General features: G+C 42.2%; 1 protein-coding gene across 1 annotated transcript; it reads right to left on the bottom strand.

The window, feature by feature from the left end:
• Window positions 1-8,744: 8,744 nt before the first annotated feature.
• Window positions 8,745-10,111, bottom strand: htr1a (5-hydroxytryptamine receptor 1A). Its single transcript, XM_022764805.1, has one exon. The coding sequence runs from the start codon at window positions 10,109-10,111 to the stop codon at window positions 8,828-8,830; it is 1,284 nt and encodes a 427-aa protein (XP_022620526.1). The 3' UTR covers window positions 8,745-8,827.
• Window positions 10,112-20,170: the final 10,059 nt, after the last annotated feature.

Below are 20,170 nucleotides of genomic sequence, written 5' to 3'. Positions count from 1 at the left end.
TTCCCAAAAATTTTCTCGAAAGTCCACAAATTTGGTGTCTACGGACTCGGCTCGTCACGCTGAGTAACATATGTCAGCCCCAGGCTTCTAAGTCGCTCCCTTCGGAAGGGATGCCTCGTTAAACGTCTCCGAGGCCCGCTTGCTGCGACGAAAAATTTTGTCAAAAGTCCACAAATTGGGTGTCTACGGACTCGGCTCGTCACGCTGAGTAACATATGTCAGCCCCAGCCTTCTGAGCAGCTCCCTTCCGAAGGGCCGCCATGGGTCATCTCTCATATGCTGAGGTGCCACACCAGTGGTCTCCAAACTTTTTTCAGTGGGGGCTACATCGACTTTCCTTTCTGAGATGGGGGGCCGAGGTTAGTCTATAACAGGAAATGATATGGGCCAGGGTGACAACCAGTATTATTGTGGAGATTACAATGATAATTTGTTGTAGCTGCCCTTCGTTTGGCTTTGGCACCACCTGTTGATTTGCAAAAAAAAGTAATAAAAAGTCTTCACATGTGTTTATTTGAAGTACCACAGATACTCCATTTATTTTATAGAAAATAACAACACAAACTGATGGTAATGTTCATGTAAGAATGAGGTGATGTGATTTTGTAACAGGTACAGTTGAGTTAACAAACAGTAAGTGTTCTGTCTTTACAGGTAGTGAAATAATATCAATACAGAATAGTGGTCAGAATCAGGTAGAACATGTTGCCTATAAAAAGAGCATTACTATAATGACATTTTTTATCTATTGCTATTGAAATCAGTAGGCTTACCATATCAGTGTGAGCTGTGGGCTTGCTTCTGACTGGTGAGGAGATCGATGTCAGGTTCCATTCCAGTTACAGCCAGTCTCAGAGACTGATGCAGGTGTTGATCTGTGAGACTTGATCTCGTCGGATTTTTTATCAGCTTCATGTGTGAAAAAGTTTGCTCACAGATATATGTGCTCCCAAAAACTGTGGACATCTTTGTTGCGTGCTTTCTTATGTTGGGGTAGGTCTCATTTGGGAGGGCAGCATAGTACTTGATCAGACTGTTGGGGCTGAATACGTCTTTCAGCACATCACAGGTCTGCAACTCAGCCAGCTCAAATTGAAGAGAAGGCAGGGTGTCGTTAATGTCGGCAGCAAAAGGGTTCTGGAATGTGCGGATTTCTTTAACGTGGACATGAAGCTCACGGAACCGCACACCGAACTCCGCCCTCAGTGTTTCCAGTGCGTCCTTGCACTTCTCGGTTGGGAACGGGACCGCCGGTTTCTCAGCTGAGAGGCTTCGAGTAGCAGGGAGATGGGTGAAGTCTTGTTTTTGCACCTGTCCAATAAGCAGCGCTAGTTTAAGCTCAAATACTTTGATGTGGGAATACATGTCAGATTAGTTTTCCCTTGCCTTGGAGCTGCAAGTTGAGGCCGTTTAAAATTTCTGACACATCTGTTAATAAAGGCGAGGTCCCATTTCCATTCTGTGTCGATCAGCTCTGGGACAGTTTTTCCCTTTGTCAGGAGAAAGGCATTGATTTCGGGTAGCAGGTCGTAAAAACGCTTCAAAACTCTGCCCCGGCTTAACCAGCGGACTTCAGTGTGGTAAAGCACGTCTCCGTGGGCTGATTCTAGCTCGGAGAGAAAGGCTTGGAACTGTCTGTGATTAAGTCCGTTTGCTCTGATGAAGTTTATGCAGGACACAACCACCTTCATGACAGATTCCCACCTCAGAACTTTGCAGCTTGACGCTGGCTCGGTCACAATCAAAGTCACGTCAGAATATACCATTGTGTGAGGAGGTGAAGATGAGCCACTATTAACTATAAATAGCTCATAACTATGGTCAATTTTAATTAGAATGCCAACCTTTAAGTACGGATATCTTATGATGTTATGATAGGAAAATGCAATTTAATAAAAATTGGTTGATGTTTAGAGGGATTGTCTTGGATCGTTAAGTGGGCCACTCCAATTGCTTTGGCGGGCCGGATGTGGCCCGCGGGCCGTAGTTTGGGGACCCCTGCTTTATAACAACGTAAACTGAGACAGAGGGTAGCATAAGGGTGCACCACTATTGGTAGCATTAGTAAGATGTCAAGTCTCAAGTCTTTGAGATAGAGTCCAAGTCAAGTCTGAAGTCTTTGTTCACAAGTCCAAGTCAGGTTTCAAGTCTCTTATGGTTGTGGTGAGTGTTTTATTATCTGCTGCTTGTCATCCAGTCGGCTTAGAACTCTACACTGCCATCGTAATTCAAAGCATGTACTGCATTGTCATCATTCCTTTATCTGTAAAGTTACACAAGATAAGAAGGGATGGAAAGACATTCAGCTTGTCAGACATTTCCTTAATGTTAATGCACCAAAAAAATAGATAATGCGCATTAAACTGTGATTCTTTTTTTCACTTTCCTCTGTATAAGTTAGTAGCTATAAAGAGTGTGAGATTAGAGTTCAGACTGGACAGTAGAGCAGTAAACACAAAACCCGACATATTTTAATTTTAGTAGTTATTCTCCCTTCATTGGAGTACCTTAATTAGTGTATTAGGAATTCTACCGAAACAACAGCAGGAAATGAAACTATACATTATCCTGCTAAATAAACCCAGACTACATTCCTGTGTAAAACTGGACTCAGTCTGTAAAACAGCTTCTCTGCTCCTGTCCGTTGCCACGTGGGACCAAACCGAACATTTCAAGTGTCTGTGTGTAACGACTTACGTACGGCTTGAGAGTCGCAAACTTGAGCGCACATCTCTGGCTCGGATGGCCGGTCAAACTCTCCTGCGGCGTACAGAGCTGAAATGTGGCCTCATATTGGCTTCCACAATAAAGAAGGCTCTAGGGAGATCGACAAGAGCCATCTGTTCTTTGTGCATTTAAAGTTCATTTTTCTTTATATGTACATATATGTGTTCTTTATACTATGATAAATGAAAAAATTGTAATATATTGTCTTCCTTAAAGTATCGCAATATATTGAATTGTAACCCATGTATCGTGATACGTATCGTATCGCCAGATTCTTTTTGTTTTTTGGGCATTTTTGCCTTTATTTTTGATAGTACAGTGCGAGATAGACAGGAAAGTCAGGGAGAGAGACTGAAGGGGTGACATGAAGCAAAGGGCCATGGGTCAGATTCAGACCCATGGCCGCTGCGGTTAGGGCTAAGTCCATGTGGCACATGCTCCACCAGGTGAGCCACGAGGCGCCCTGTACTGCCAGATTCTTGTCAATACACAGCCCTAGTTGTTTGCATGCAGCCCATGTTCTCTCCACTTCCCTCTACCCTTCCTAACACACACACACACACACACACACACACACACACACACACATACATATGGATGGACGAGCAACTGCAAAGTAGTCAAACTGAGAGTGGCTTGTGGCCTTAATTTAGACACTGGTACAGAGTCAGTGTTTGTGACACACAGTTGGTGTTTGGTACTTCACCTCATCCACTCTGTGTCTGTTCACATACTTTACCTCATCAAAGTTTAGCTCAATGGCACTTACTAAAAAGCACCAAGCGGTCCTCTGGGAAAAGAGGAGTGCGGAAAAAGCAGAATAGGCAAAGCTGCAGTGATTGTTTGAGTCTTGTTGAAGCAGATGCAGAGTTCTTTCAAATTTCAAAAGCTGAGGTGAAGTGTTCCTCACTGGCTGTAATAGAAAATAGCAATAGGCATTGTAGCACGACCCTCTTATGCTTTTGAATTGTTTGTGAAAACAGCAAGTGGCAAAGATCATTTGATATTGTTTACTCTTACCTTTTTTTCTGTTAGCTGTTGTCCTTGAGCACATGATGCCTGCCCTCCATCACAGGGATGAGTTTTTGTGTGTGCAAGAAAAAAAAGGGGCAATCTCATCCATCAATGTTTGGACAATACCGTAAAACAGAAAGGATGCATGCTTTTCTAAATGAGGAAAACTAACCTCTGTAGTAAAAAAAAAAAAAAAATCACCATATCTGAGAGTGCCCTAAAGCCTCATTTCTCCATGTCAAAAGGAGTTTTCCGGTGCTCTTCCCTTCCTTCCTCTCTCTCAGACATAGAGAGAGAGAGAGAGAGAGAGAGAGCCTCCAGCGTGTGACAGGCCGTGGGCTGTGAGATCCTTAAAAATAAAAAAAAAAAACTCTGACAGATCAAAAAGACCCTGAAGTAGGAGGGGGAGAAGCAGAAACATGTGTTGTGTTGAGTGTTCAGTCATATTTCTCTCATCCTTTCTCCTTGTCTTTGCCCCTTTCCTCTTCCCATTGTCTTTTAAAACCTTTTTTCCCTTCCCCAGTTTTCTCTTCACTGGTATTTCTGTGTTGCGTTCTGCTCATTCACTCTTCTTCTCTATGTTGCAGCCACACACAGATGAACACACTTAACACTATGCCCAAAGAAGCAAACATCAATACAGACTAGAATAGATTAACATTTTTCAAACTTTCTGTATTTTATAGGATTGTTTTCAAAAGAACAAACCTGCATAAAGCCCTAATGCCAGTAGTGAATACAGCTTCAGGATAAAGGATGTTTGAGATTGATTTGTTGTCAAGTCATACATTACATACATTGAACAAATGACAATGATATAAGCAAACTTTTAAAAACTATATGCATATCTACACATTTATGTGTGTGTCCTTTGCTAGCATCAAATAACTTCTGTAAATGTGTCCTGTATGTACTTTTAATGGAACAAACACCAAAAAAAAACACATCATGGTGTTGGGTAACAGATACAGTCTCAAACCTCTTATTCTACTGTTGTCTGCTGTAAAAATGTATTCCAGTGGATTTCATCATCAGTGTCAGAAAGAAATCCTTATGCAACAAATACTGTATTTTTAGACTGTGCTTATCATTTATGAAAATATCACCAAAGCAGTCCTCCTTCCTTTGAAAGCAGCCTAGATTTGTAGGTTTATTTTAAGACTCCCTTTTGAGCCCCTTCACTATGACAGGCTTCAGTTAGTCAACTGGCCTATTTTAATTACCAATGTTAATTTTGAAATGGAGATAAATATTCGTATTGAGTCAGTTTACAGTATATGCTACCTGAGCCTATTTCCTTTCAGGTTCCCTAAATTTTTGAAATGGTCACTACAGTCAAGTACAGCTTATCTGATCACCTAAAATCTATAGTATTGGATCCCTTGGTTAGTTCACAACTGTTTTACTGTTCCATCTCAAAAAGGCCTGATCATGCAAGTTTAATAATAAAATAAGTACATATAAAATAAAGTACATTAATAAAGTAATTGATATTAAGTACATGTACTTTTTTGAGTGCCTGTGCAGCTTACATGTTATCACTTTTTAAAAAGCTAACATTTACATGAAAGCCACAATGCCGGTAATGATATTTAACAGTTGCCACATTTTCAGGTGGCAGCTGTTGTTTTGATATTGATCTGTAGAATCAATCACAGTGAAAACAATTATGTAGCCAAATTAAATGTCACTTTAAAATGAACAGGGCTGCCTTTGGAATAACATCTGTTATTTCTTGTCCTACTTTTCTAACGCGACATCTGTATCTGTTTAATATCTCGTGTGTTGTCAGACGAAGACGTTGACGCCACTTTTCAGTGTCTACAAATGTGTTGAAACAAGAGCTCTGCATTTGTACTTGGCTGTTCTTTAACCCTCTGTTCATCCATCCTAAAATGCTTCTATAGGACCAGTAACACCTCACTGTATATGGGCAGAATCTGATACAGTTTTTCCCCCAGTTTTAGGCCAGAGGGCATTGGCACACATGCAATAACCCTGTAATCCCCATGTTAGTAGTACCATTTTATATAATCTTCCTCTCCTCTCCTCTCCTCTCCTCTCCTCTCCTCTCCTCTCCTATGGTTGAAGGAAAATCTCCTGCATCGTCACACTGCACCCACCTACTTATACTACATTTAAGAGTCCCAGAGTGAGTGGGATTAATGCAGTTTTACAATCCAAACCTTTGATATTACGACATAGTTCAAAATGGGTCAGCTGCTTTGTAATCCCATATCTATCTATCAGGACCAAAATGTAATGATTTTAATGGTCTTAACACACAGTCTGACTCACAATTGAGAAATATACTCTACCCTGCTCAGCAGCTCCCACCACATTCGCTATGGGCCTCTCTGAGCCCGTCATAAGCCCAGAACTTGACCTACAAGTCACAGGTATGAGATTAATTTTCCCAAAAGCATTTTGATGGCATTGATGTCGCACTGATGCTGCACCACAGAGATAAAGTAATCAGATGGAGAAAGAAAACACGTGGTACCCTTGGAGAAATGGGGGGGTTTTTCATGACTATCTCCTTCCAGCTCAATTTTCCCCACACACAAGCTCAAACTTTTTATGACTTGTGCCTTTATGGAACTTGAATTTGGGTTAAGGTTAAGGTCCTGTAACTAAAATCAGTGCTGGTTGTGGTTTTGTATGAAGGGCTGTGTTTGATTATCTTCAACATTTGGTAAGAAAACCAAGTGCACAGTGTCATTAAGTGCATTTTGTCAGAAAATATGAAATGTTATTTGAAGTCAGTCTTTTTACCTGATCAACAGTCCCAGAGAAAAACATTAAAACCTCTCAATTGAGAAGGAACAAGGAAATGTTTAATTGTCAGAATAGTTGAAGAGTAATTTGGATCGAATGTTGTTTGACTATCAACTAAGTGCCTCATCATTTCTGCTCTAGTACAGCTGTTACTGTAAATACTGAGACGTCACCATCACTCTGATATGATACGATATAATGCAGTTGTAGTAATATTAGATAGGTCTTTATGTTAATGATAAATATAATTAATAAAATGAATATGATGTATTTATTTTATTTACATTTACAACAATTTAAAGATATTATAGTTATTTATTATATTCATTAATAAATAAGTTTTTTTCATTATTTTTATTGATAATCAATTGATTGATAAAAACCTCTCCTTCATCCCCCATCACAGCTGAGCAAAAGATATGTTTTTTTTGTCAAACTATACTGAAGCTTCACACTCATGAGTCTTGAGCCAAACAGTTTTAAACCTGCATGTCAATAATGACTCAAAACATACATTAAGGATTTGTTTACATACGTAATCACGTATATCTGTGTTACACTGTATTATCAATCAGTCATTAACTGTTTAAACAGTGGTTACAGATGCTGCACAGGAGGAGTTATGGTTGTTGACAAATTTAACTAGAACTAAATTGTACTGATATAAATAATTTTTAATGGTTTATAAAGTCTACTGCTTATGAATGCTTAGCCCTAAATGAGAAGTGCTGCTGCCATGGATTCATTATGAAACAACAAACAAGTTGTTAATTGTGTTTTCTGTGACATAGGCCTCCATGCACCCTGCTGAGTATGACACCACCTCTGCGGAGCATGTTTGCATGCTACAGGTGTCATCTCTGTGTCTCACTGTGGCTCGCGGTTTTGTTCCTGTGCTCAGCCAGGCTTCCCGCCCGGCACTGTGACTGACCCATGATGCCTTGGGCTTGACGTGTTGCCATGACAACGAGCCAAATAGCCACCCATCTTGTGAAGCATGCAGGCCTCGCTGGGCCCTCTTCCTGATAGTTGTTTTCCTCCTTCCCCGTTTAATGTCTGACAGTCTTTATCTTTGTATCATGTGTAAGTGGATTTGTGTCTGGGATTCGTTTGATAGATGAGAGCAGTTACACAGTGAGGAGGTTTCCTGCAACTCTTTGTATTGTGTGGCCTATTTTTCTGTTGAAACCTTGACATTATGTGCTTTTGTGAGTCTGTTTACTAAATTTAGCACAGATTTTACTTGATGTTAATGATGTAACAAGCCGTCCTCTCAAACACTCAATGCACATTAGGACTATATGGAGAATGGTATTGTACAATAATCTAATACAGACAAAAAAATGTTCGACGCTCTCCCTTGATTTTTCTCTGGAGCAATCCTTGCAGTCTGTTCTCTCTCTCTCTCTCTCTCTCTCTCTCTCTCTCTCTCTCTCTCTCTCTCTCACACACACACACACACACACACAGGGCAATCTGGCAGTCATAAATAGAAAGAAAGGGTGGTGGGGAGCTGGAGTAAGAAGGGGGGGGTTGTGAACATATTACATTATAAATGTAATACCAGCCTCCATGCCCCCATTTTAGAACAAATTGACCATCTCTCTTGCTTTCGACTTTGAGATGGATTTGATGGATAGACAGCGTGGTCATACCTCAAACACACTGACAACCTGATCACCCTCCACCCCCTACCCCCCATCATCAGTGTGGCCTGTCACATTGATTGATAAATTGTAGGCTGCTTTGTTTTCTCAACAACAGGGTAAATGATTCATTCCTCATGATCCATATGAAGATGTATGACGAGACGGGTCCCAAGTGAGACTGTCATTGTTCATAGTAGGCCCTAATCTCCTCTTGGCTCATTACTTTCCTCTTTTCTAAATAAAAATAGACTCATATTTCTTAAGGACAAACTTTGATTGCTTTTATTGTTTCAGTGGCTACAAAGCTCATGATGTAGGACGCAAACCCCGCGTGTCTCATGATAAAATGGATGGAATCAGCACATGACACGTCTTGCATGGCAATACAACAATGGCTGCCGTCGCACATAGGCTATATACTGTAGCTACAACACTGAATAAACATGAGCTCTAACATTAAGAGCGAGAGTTCCTGTCTTGTCTCATTTCATCAGCGGCCAGTGACCCCGGGTTTTCTTTTTTTTACACGGTTCTCAAACACACACCGAAAAGAGACTGTCCCTGAATGAAAGTCTGTATTACTTTTTTTTTTTTGCAGTTTCATACAGTCCGTTTATTTACTCCACATTTAAGTAAACAAATGTTTTCGCTGTGTGTGGTTACGGTCTGTGGAATTTGCATTTTATAATCTTCTTGAAAGCACTTTGGAAGTCTTTGTTGAAGTAGGCATATATGATGGGGTTGAGGAGAGAGTTGGAGTAGCCCAGCCAGTTTATGACTGCGCCCAGCCAGTCGGGCATGTAGCAGCTCTCTGCACAGAAAGGCAACACCAGTGCGACGATGAAAAAGGGCAGCCAGCAGAAGATGAAAGTTCCCATGATTATCCCCAGCGTTTTCACCGTTTTACGTTCTCTGGCCAGCGCGATCTTTCTCTTCGCCCCCGAGTTCTTTTCATTCATGTTTTCGTAGCCCTGCGAGGACTGAGGGGTGTTGGGCAGAGGCAGGTGCGTCTTTGAGTTGCTGATAACTTCTATGATCTCCAGCGACTCGCCCTCCTCTCCATGCTTCACCGCGCCGTTTACGCACGGAGAGCTGGGTTTAGACTCGTCGCAGCGCTTCCAGCCTTTGCCCCCGGCCTCCCCGTTGGTTTTCTTGTGGAAGATGGCCGGTGACACAGTCAAGCACTTATCTGGCACTGTTTTTGTCTTCTCGGTTTTCTTGACCGTCTTTCGAATCCGAAACCGAGCAGCCTTGAATATTCGCCCGTATAGGACCAACATGAGGATAAGGGGGATGTAAAAAGCCCCAAATGTGGAGTAGATGGTGTAGCCCGGGTCCTGGCTGATGCTGCATGCGTCGGGGTTCGCCCTGTCTTCGGCGCTTCTCCAGCCTAACATAGGCGGAATAGAGATGGAGAAACCAACCAGCCAAGTCACACTAATCAAGAGTGCAGCTCGCCTTGGTGTCCGTTTATTTACATAGTCAATGGGGTCTGTTATGGCCCAGTACCTGTCCAAGGCAATTGCGCACAGATGCAGGATGGATGATGTGCAACACAGTACATCCAGGGAGATGAATAAATCACAGATCTCTTGTCCCAGTGTCCACTTGTTCAAAACTTGGTAGAGGGCGGCCATTGGAAGAACCAGCACTGATACCATGAGGTCTGTCACGGCCAGGGATCCGATTAGATAGTTAGCCACATTCTGGAGAGATCTCTCCAGGGCGATGGCTGCCACGACGCACGCGTTGCCAAATATGGAGCAGAGGATGAGGGACGCCAGGAGTAGAGAGGTGATAATCTGGTAACTCAGCTCCAGATCAGGCAGAGACCCAGACCCGGTGCCATTCTCACCCCCGTCCCAGTCGGTAACCACGTCCACCCCGTGAGGGTAACCGTTGGTCGCGTTGCTGTCGTTGCTGCTTGTTGTTATAACATCCATAATGCAACCACACTCAGCGCAACTTTTCCCAGTGCAGTGGGGGGACACGCTACTGGACGCACAAACTCGACACAGTCAGCCTCTCAAACTGCTGCTGCTGCTGGGCGTTTTACCGGGGTCCATCGGAGTTACCGAGTTCGTGCCGTCGCTCCCAGGACGCATGACGCAGGCGTGTTTGTGAGTGTGTGAGTGTGTGTGTGTGTGTGTGTGTGTGAGAGAGAGAGGGGTGTTGTGCGTGTTGTAGCCCATGAGTGTTGACAGTCGGGCGCGCTCACTGGTACTGCGAAACATCTGAGCTTGGTGACGCCGTGAATTCATTTATACCAGCAGCTTTGGGTACGTCAGACCGCGAGGAGGTCGCCCTGGAGTTCTGTGCCCCTGCTCTGCTTGTTGCTCCGTTTTTCACTGCAGACAGCCGATGAGGGCGCAGAGCTCTTCTTTCCTGCTCCATCTCCTCTATTTTACTCTCTGGACTCACCGAGTATAGCACTTTGCGGATTACTTTTTTAGTTTACATCTTAAAGGTGAGGTGTCAGCCAGGACAAAAACTTATTAACTGATTTATTACAAAATAATAAGATAGAAAAAAACAAGGCACATCTGTCGGCGGAGTGAACGAGGTGGTGATATTAACCGGACAGGCCTAACTTGATCTTTCATCACGTCAATGAACTTCTCGTTTAATCCCAACTTCATCTGAAAGAAGTGGGGTTTTTTTTAATCAGGAAAACGAGCTCAAAGAGGAGCTGAGAAACAAGTACAGACAGAATGTTTAAGTATGCAACTCTGTATTTTGAGCCGGGATGGAGAGAAAGGTAACAGCCTATGTCCAGAGCACTGAGAGCGAAAAGGTAGTATCAGGACCAGGGACAGCGCCACAACAGTGCACAGAGGAAGGCTGCTGCCATCTGCTGTCCACAGCCGGTATTGCAACACACGACGGACACTGTTCTTTCAGTAGTAGAGTTATAGGGTGAATCAGATACTGTAGGAAGGATGAGGAAAGGATGGATGAGGGGTTGGGCTGCAGAGAGAAATGGTGGGACGGTAGAGGAGATGAGAAGCAGTTTCTGTGTGTGTGTGTGTGTGTGTGTGCGTGAGCCGCGATGCAGTTGCGGTGTTGCTGTGCGTGTGATGTGTGTGTGTGTGTGTGTGTGTGTGTGTGTGAGAGAGAGAGTCATGTGAGACAGAGGGGGGTTGGGGTAGAAGCGGTGAGAAGCAATTTCTGTGTGTGTGTCTGAGTGAGAGAGAGAGAGAAGGGGAGGTTAGGATGTGTGTGTGTGTGTGTGGGGGGGGGGCAGTTATCGCTTTTGCTTCATATTGGAGTATGTTTGAGCCAAATAATACTGTCAGCAGTGAGTCAGAAAACAGCTACTGAGGAAAACAAACGCACCTTTGGAGGCAAGGAGGAGGGTGGGGGGTTTGGTTGTCTGAGGGCACAGTATGGAGCATAATTGAACTCAGTATTAAAAAAGGGGAAATTAAGTCATAATTGTTTAAATTAATAGGGAAAGAGAAAAAGGAAAGCGGATATTGAAAAGATAAATGGATATTGTGGCGTGGCCATTTGAAAAGGGAATATGGAATTAAAAGTCAAATTTAAACCAGAGAACTGTAAAATCAAAAAGTTGATATATAAATGCTAAAATCAACCTTTAAAACTTTATATTAACAACTGTAAAAACAGGAAACAGAAAAAATTAACTATTGAGCCATAAAGTTATGTTTTAATTTTAGTTTCCATATGCGCACAGTAAATTGTGCTGGTCAATAAACTCCAGCTAAGTTGCACCTTCCTATAAGTATACAAGTCAATAGCTACAACCATGGAGAGTCTGTCTGAAAACCGATCTGGGGCTTTTCGGGCTGCTGGGCAGAGGGCCACTTTGCCTTGTTGGTCATGTAGCCTTTGCTGGCTGTGGTGGAAAAAGAGACCAGCAATAAACTACAGCTCACAGATTATGCCTTAGAGTGAGTTATTGTGTTATTCACAATGAATATTTTGTAGGTATTTGTACATAGTGTCTGTGTAAATAAGACTGAACATTCACATTTTATCAAAGACCAAGACGTACAAAAATACCCATCCATGTCGTTCTGCTTTGAAACAATTAGACATTGCAGTAATCCAAATTTTGGACTTTATTTAGCAAATCCCATGTTTATATTACCTTTATCTAACCTAACATAAACATAAACCCTAAATAATATTGGATGTCACACTTTTTTTCCCCTACTGTTCTCTTTTTTTTTTATTCTGATAAAGGATCCTCCCCTTCTTCACCTGTAGATTCTCTATTTAGAAACAACAAAGCACCCTGTTGGAAAAAATCGCAGTTGACCAAGTTATGCTGACACGTTTTCATCAAGAACATTTAGATTTTCTCAGGGTCTAGAGGTTTCTTACAGGTGCAAGAACACAGACGCACCAGTAGAAACAAAAATCAGACATCAAATAAAGGAGGAGTCTGAGGAATTAAATTTCTATGACAACCCCCCACACACACACACACACACACACACACACACACCCAACACACACACAAACACACACACAAACAAACAACCACAAGTACACACTCTCTGCTTATCAACAGGAGAGTGAAAAAAAAAGCTGACACCATGGTAATGGACATGAGGAAAAAAAAGGTGGCTCTGGCTTTTTCACCTTATTTTTGTGTGTTCAGTGGTTGCATAGCAATGTGTTTTCTATAGGTCACACAGGACAATAGTGAGGCCATGAACAGTGCACCTATTGTGATGGGGCTCACCAGAGGGACTTTGTCTTTGTCAACAGTGTGGAATGTCCCAGGGGGCTAACAGGGGCAGGATAGGCCAGACCAGAGAGCTACACTGCTCACCTCCTCTGCCCTGGAACAGTCCCTCAAACTCTTAAAAAAAAAAAAAAAAAAAAGAGCTTATCTCTATACATCCAGAAGAAGTTGGAAGCAGAAACAAGACTGAAGGAAAGATGACAGGGGAAAGACCGGGCTAGCTGTTTGAAGCTGCATCAGATACGCTCTGCTGGTGACCGAGGGGCTCGAACGCGCCGTCATGAGCTCCCATGTGGGAGCCTCTGGGGTAAACGTCTCAAGCAGAGTTGGAGGTCACGGAACTGAGGATGCCAGTGAAGAAAACAGCAACGGTGAGACTTACACCCCGTGTTTCAAGGCTGTGAGACCTAGGCTGCGGACTGCAGATCCAGCCGGAGAGGGAAGGTCCAGCAGTGTGGAGCATCTGGTGAGACCTGCCTTGCCAGGGAGGAAAGCCCATAGAAAGACCTGCAGCGAGGACAACAGAGGAAGATGGAGAGAGGGAAACGAAGAAAGGGATGAGGAAAGACAATATGCGGAACATGTGGGAGGCAAGGAAAGAGGAAAACAAAGGCAGAGAAAGACTGGAAGAACTGAGACATGTGGAGATGGAGCCCAGGAAAGTCAGGGAAGAGGAAGCACTGAAAGTTTGTCTAGCAGTAATTCTGACATCCAGTTAAACAGTGCTTTGGAAGTTGGAGAAGGCTCAAACAACTTGCAGAGAGGACACACGTGTCCTAGACCACACAGTATTGGCTTCTCCCGGACCAACACCACCAATTTAAATGCTCAGTCCCCTCGGCCTGCAATGAGGTCCATGTCTTCCTCTCTCCCTCAGCTTCCTATCCAATCCAGATCCACACCTCTGTCACCTCAGAGACTTTCATCCAGGGCAGCTGCAGGAGACCGCTATCCATTTAGTTCACCCAGAGAGCTGGATCCATTCTGGGTGGAGGTGCGAACAGGGGCAGCAACTGGACGTCCATCGCAAAGCCATCATACTCAGATGCACATCCCATCCCTCACTAGCTCAGAGTTAGGAGAAGAGGAGGAAGAGGAGGAGGAGGATGAAGAGGAGGAGGAAGAAGAAGAAGAGGAAGACGTGGAAGATGGCGAGGAAGAAGGCAGCGGTGTGATGGAGGTGATGAGTCAAACCATGACCCCGGCAGTGGTGCCGCCTTGTGTTCCTTTCGGGGAGAGGAGGATGAGTAAAAGAGAGAAGAACAGGATTAAGTGTCTGAGGAGGAGGCAGAGGAGAAGAGAGAGGTGGAGACAAAGTCAGCTGCAGGAGAGCAGACAGGTGAATGACACAATGAACAGAGCCTTCGGTCTGACAGTGAAGTCACTGTTCTTTTGCCAAATATTTTGCCAGTGAAGTGGTGATTAAATTAATGAATTTTTTTTCCCCCATTTACCAATTGATTCGATAATACAGTACAAATCATTTATTAAACAGTGAAGCTATGTGAATTTTTTAGGTGTCTTATGAAAAACACCTGGAGACATGGGGCAATTACCTACTGCTGAATGACACGTCTCCATTTTCAAATGCAATCTTTATCAGTTTGCATTAGCAGTATAGTTCACATTGAATAAGTAAAAAAATATATATATTTTGGTAATATTATGACTTTTAGGGAATAAGTGGATGAAGCAAATTCTAAAGTTTCTCAAGTGACACCCTGAGATTTATAGTCGAGCAGTTCAGCCTAAAATTACCTAACTGATCCAGGTGCACTTACATTTTAAGATGAAAGACTAATGCCGAAAAGAAAGTAAAAGCTCTGTGTGTGTGTTTGTGTGTTTGTGTGTGTGTATGTGTGTGTGTGTGTGTGTGTGTGTGTGTGTGTGTGTGTGTGTACGTGTACGTGTACAATAGATACAAAAACAAAAATCACATTTAAATATAGCTGCGCTGCACTACTTTTCACTGTATTTTATTTATGGCACTTTATATGTCAGTGTGTGGCTAGATAGAGTATTTGTGCGTGTGTTCATTTCATCTAGACTCTGACTCTCGACAGCCCTATCAGCACCCAGCTCATCTCAATAGCCATTGTCTGTGTGGTTTAAAGTGGGGTTACATCTGAATTAGTTGCATGATGAGGCTTGGGCAGAGAGCCCTTCAAAACCAAGCAGACAAAAGAGCAGATTCTGTTTTGATTGGCTGCTGCAGATCTGCAGTCACGTTGGTGGATTGAAATTATTCTAACTGCTGTATTAGAGAAAGCTGAATAGAATTGTTGCTTTGAAACTGAGAATATCCATTTTCTAATTCTGGTTCCCCCTGCTGATTATATTGTTTTTAGTTAAGATATTCCCCTCTCTCGCTCATTGGAGTTGGCGTGTTAATGTTCAACCGATGTAGATGCACAATACACATACCATCTGGCTTTAGCAGATATAATTGTGTCTATTATTATGCGGTGGATTATTTCTGTGGGAGAGAACAGATGCCACCATGAGGAAAACGCATGAATTGTTTTTAAATCTTTCCCAACTTGCCCCATAATTATCACAATTGTAAGTTAAGGGTCAAGAGCCAAATGTAGGAAACTCAAGTTTCTTATTTTGAGCGCCCCCACTATGCAACTGCATCATCCGCCATAGATGAGTTCAGCATCAGCTAGATGTGTGGTTAGTGATGTTTTTTGTTTGTGTGCTAGCTTGGCTCTCTTCAAAGTTCAAAAATATCATCACATCTAAAGCTCACTAATGAACATGTTATATCTTGTTTTTTTGTTTTTTTAATGGGTACACAAACAGAAATGTAAAGCATGTAACGTAAGTTGTGGTTTTACTGGGAGTTATGTGCTTCTTGGCAACCTCAGCTTGTCATAGTTATAGTCTGGTATGTTTATTAACCAAACAAGATTCAACATAATAATTAGTCTGCTTTAACACTGCTGGTAGTCATATATTTGAACTTTGGAGAAACCCAGGCTAGCTGCTTCCTTGCTGCCGGTCTTTATGCTAAGCTACGCTAATGGTGGCCAAGCTCCAGCTCCATATTTTACACAAATGCAAACAGTGGTATTGATTTTCTCACCCAACTCTAAGGTGAAAAGAGAATAGGTGCATTTTTCCAATTAACTATTCCTGTAAACTTTGATTTATTAAGGGATATTGAATGAGCTTGCATGCTCATTTATCATTATCAAGGTTTATTGAATATGTCTTTTCCCACTTCTATCCAACTTTGCACTTGCACTGTTACATTCATTCCCAGCTGGGAGCAGGTCAGTACACCCACAGCATTTCTGCTATTAACCACTGAGCAACACTGCAACGCTTGGGACTGCTTCTGTCAGGTCAATAATAGTTTTTCTAATTCACCTTCTCATATTTTCTCAGCCTTCAACCCTCTGGTCACAAAGCCTGGTTTAGATTTTGGATGTGTATTTCACAGTTTGTTTGAACAAGTACAATGTTACATTTATTTATCTCCCCCCTCCTAAATCGTCCACATTACTGCATCCATGTGATTTTGCCTACTTGGCTTGTGGAGTTAGTTTTAGGTTCTCTGCTAGTCATGTAACTCTACTTCTGAGTACAATATCCAGCGGTACATTGTGCATACAGTATGCAGTAGCCCAAAGGTCAGCGCGGGTGTTATTGTCATCCAGTTTCCCACAGGAAGTGGCTTCATCCTGTGTGAGGGAGAGGAAATGAGTGTTGGAACCTTTTCCCAGCTGCTCCAATATCTGCTGTACAGAAGCTGAAATGTGGTTTTAGTTGTTAGTTGTTTAGTAGTTAAAGAAATATAATTCTTTCAAGTGAATTGGAAGTTTGCTCCATGTCTACTAAAAGATTTTTTTGATTTATTAGTTTAAACATGTACTTCTCTGTGATATAGAGTAGGTGTATGTATTTATTTATGGACACACTTACCATGACAAAGCTGCCATGTTAGTGTGCATGTTGCCAGGGGAGAACCTCAGTGTTCATGACTACTTGGGAGCCGTGCGCTCTGTGTTCTCTCCTCTGTGTTAATGACACACCTTGGGAGGCAGGGCTGATGCGACGAGGAAGTCCCTGGAGCTCCCCCTGGGTGAGAAAGTGGTAATTACTCTGGATTCAGCCCCAGGCTTTCTCAAGAGTGAAGCTTCAGACACCATTCCCTGGGGGTCAGGTTACACGGGTCTGAGGGTGATTCGGGGGACTTGAGGGGCCCGAGATACTGTTCTCCAAACCGGTTTTGGTACATCCTCTCTTATGAGTTACAGTTGGGGATTTGGATTTAGGTGCAGAGGTACTTGGGAGGGAGGGCAAGTTGACTACTGAGGAGAGGAGAGGGATTTGAGCGGTGGGCGTGGCAGTGTATTGTGCTGTATGAAATAAAAGGATGTTAACTAGATTACAATAGCAAAGGACTGGCCATCTGCAGCATAAACAAAATGTTTTCTTATCTTACAGAGTTGTGTATGCATGACTCATACTGGGCCTTATGGTAAACCTACAATAGATTGCTCAAGAACAACAATACCCTGAGATACACCACTGCTCTGTTTTCTGTGAAGTGAATGGAGTTAGAATCAAGGCCAACCTCAGGGTCAGATTGCTCTTGCTATGTTTATGCTGTACAGTAAGATGTGAGAAAATGTAGATAGACGTCTCACTCTGCTCACACCTGACACCCTTGTGTCTCACACATATTATTATGCTGGACAGGTGCTTGTCAAAGACATTTACACTCATCAAAATCGGGTGTATTAAAGATGGAATCTCAAGAGGACCACAAAAGAAGACATTTTCACATATATCTATTACAATCTGTTGCAATGACATGTTGCAGTAATAATATATGCTTCAAACCGCATATGAGGGTCAGATCTGTAATCTATCTGTCTGAAGAGCTCACTGTTATGTAGAGATGGGTTTCACAATTCATTTAAAATAGTATTAGAAATTCCTGAATCCGATCCACAACATGAAAAAAACAAGCACTTTATCAGAACTACATCTGCTTGCATGTTTGAATGTATGCACATAAATATATATCTGCATGACTAGGAGGTCTGCAGTCATGCAAGAAGATATTTGCTTGCATACAAACATACAAGGGTGCTGATACTGTATATCTAACAACCTTCGACAATCCGTTTGATCTTTCGTTGTTTAAAACTCTCTTTCCTCCCTCTGCCTTTCCTCCACACTCAGAGTTCAACAGGGAACCCATCCAGCAGCAGCAGTGAGGATGATGAGGACGTGAGCGCCGGGGACAGGGAAGGTTACATCTGCGCCGTGTGTTTGGATGTGTACTTCAGCCCTTACATGTGCCACCCCTGCAACCACATCTTCTGTGAACCCTGTCTGAGGACGCTGGCTAAGAACAGCCCCACCAACACCCCCTGCCCCCTCTGCAGAACAATCATCACACATGTCTTCTTCCAGAAGGGTGAGCTAATGGGCAAAAAGCACTTGCTGTACTAAACACATGATTTGAAATACTTGTCACATCTCTACTTATGACTCTGCTCAGTGTTCCACATTCAATAATATGAGGTAGATAAAACGCATTTTAAAAATTTGCCAGTAAAAGTGTATTTTAAAATAACATCATGACTCAGTAACAGCGCATTAATATAAATGTAATGATAGTTAACACGCAGAATTACATGTATATTTGCAGCTATACGTGTATTCTTATGTTTGTTGGTTGTTACACAGATGAGATCTAAGCTGCAGAGTGTTCAGAGGGCCCAGCTGCAGATGTCCCATAGGGAGCAGGGTAGACCTTTAGTTCAGCTCTGACCAGATGAGTCACCCAGACAGTGAAGACAAAAATCAAACACAACCTGAACACTTTTATTTACTGCTTTCTGACAGAAATAAGAAGAACCGTCCCTGGAAAATGCATTGCGATATGATAAGAACAGATGAAAATGAAACCCTAATGCTGTTTGTAATGCCTTCACACAACAATGTTACACAGTATACTGTAATAATGAGCTTTTGCACCTCTATGCTATATACTGATATTCATATTTTATGTAACCTCATAATCACTGCACACTGATTACATAGGACGTAGTCTGATTTGGACAAATCCATGAATAAGTAATGAGGTTCTCTGATTCGCGTTGGCCTACTTCTAGATGCATGTAGGAGAAAGTGAACGGCAGGGACACTGCTGTGGCCATGAAAAGGCAGAGTGGCCATGGTTATGAGGACTGCAGACACACTAAGTACTCTTGTTAGTGATTAGGTGGCACGGATTGTAGATTAGATTCTTGTGTTGATTACCAAAGCCAAGGTCACACTGAAACAGAACAAGGAGAAAATGAGGGAGTCTAGTACTGATGCTGCGTCTGCTGCTTTTTTTTTTCTTTTTTTTTTTTTTTTGAATATATTGAATAAATCAAACATTATCTATCCAGGCTATCAAGAAGTAGAGGTGTGAATAAGATGTTCCCTTTTGATAATATTATGTTTGTCTCTTTGTCTTTCTTACAGAGCTGAACCAAACAGCAAGAACATTCTTCCCAAAGGAATACCTTTCCCGGAAACAGAATTTTCAGAAAGCAAGTTGTGCAAAGTGGCCTCTCCCGAGCTGCAGAAAACTCTTCCGTATCTTTGGAGGCAAGTTTTTTGATTCACCCATACATGGAAACTCTCTGCTGGGGATCAGTTAACAAGATTAAGTAGTGATCTACCATCCCCCAAAATTAGTATCTTATCTATATACAACCACAGATATTGTACTATTAATTGATGAAATAGAAGATCCAAAATCTTGTAGTATCATTTACTCCAAATACTTCAAGAAATAATACACAAGAAGTGGCTCATTGTATTCAACTTAAGCTTCACAGCTTTGCGGGAGGCAGTACCACGACATGGAGGAACTATATATAGCCATACTTTGGCAAAATACTAGTTATCTGAAACATAGCGAACATACAGATGAACAGTTGAGAAGTTGATAATGCTGCAGTAGTGGAATTAAATATTTCTGTTTGGCATTTTGGCAAAATGCTGAGGTTATGAGTCCTGGTTCTCTCAGCAGATTTGCACCCACCTAATACATGTTTGACTGGCCAGCAACCAAATGAAAATATATCAAAAAATTTCACATTTTATGTATTCATAAAACTTTTCAATAATAGTTTCTGTAGCTGTTATCTTCCTACATAATGATATGCATGTTGTTTCACAGCCTTTTCTACAGTGTCAAATATGCAATTCCAGTGGAGAAAACAAAATTTTAATTTATTTTGTTCATTGCCTAAAACAATCAGATTTT

The sequence above is a fragment of the Seriola dumerili genome, unplaced genomic scaffold (genome assembly GCF_002260705.1).
Source record: "Seriola dumerili isolate Sdu_G_001 unplaced genomic scaffold, Sdu_1.0 BDQW01000581.1, whole genome shotgun sequence".
Lineage (NCBI taxonomy): Eukaryota > Metazoa > Chordata > Actinopteri > Carangiformes > Carangidae > Seriola > Seriola dumerili.
Note: the sequence above shows the minus strand (reverse complement) of the source record. Positions and strands in the feature narration are given on the sequence as shown.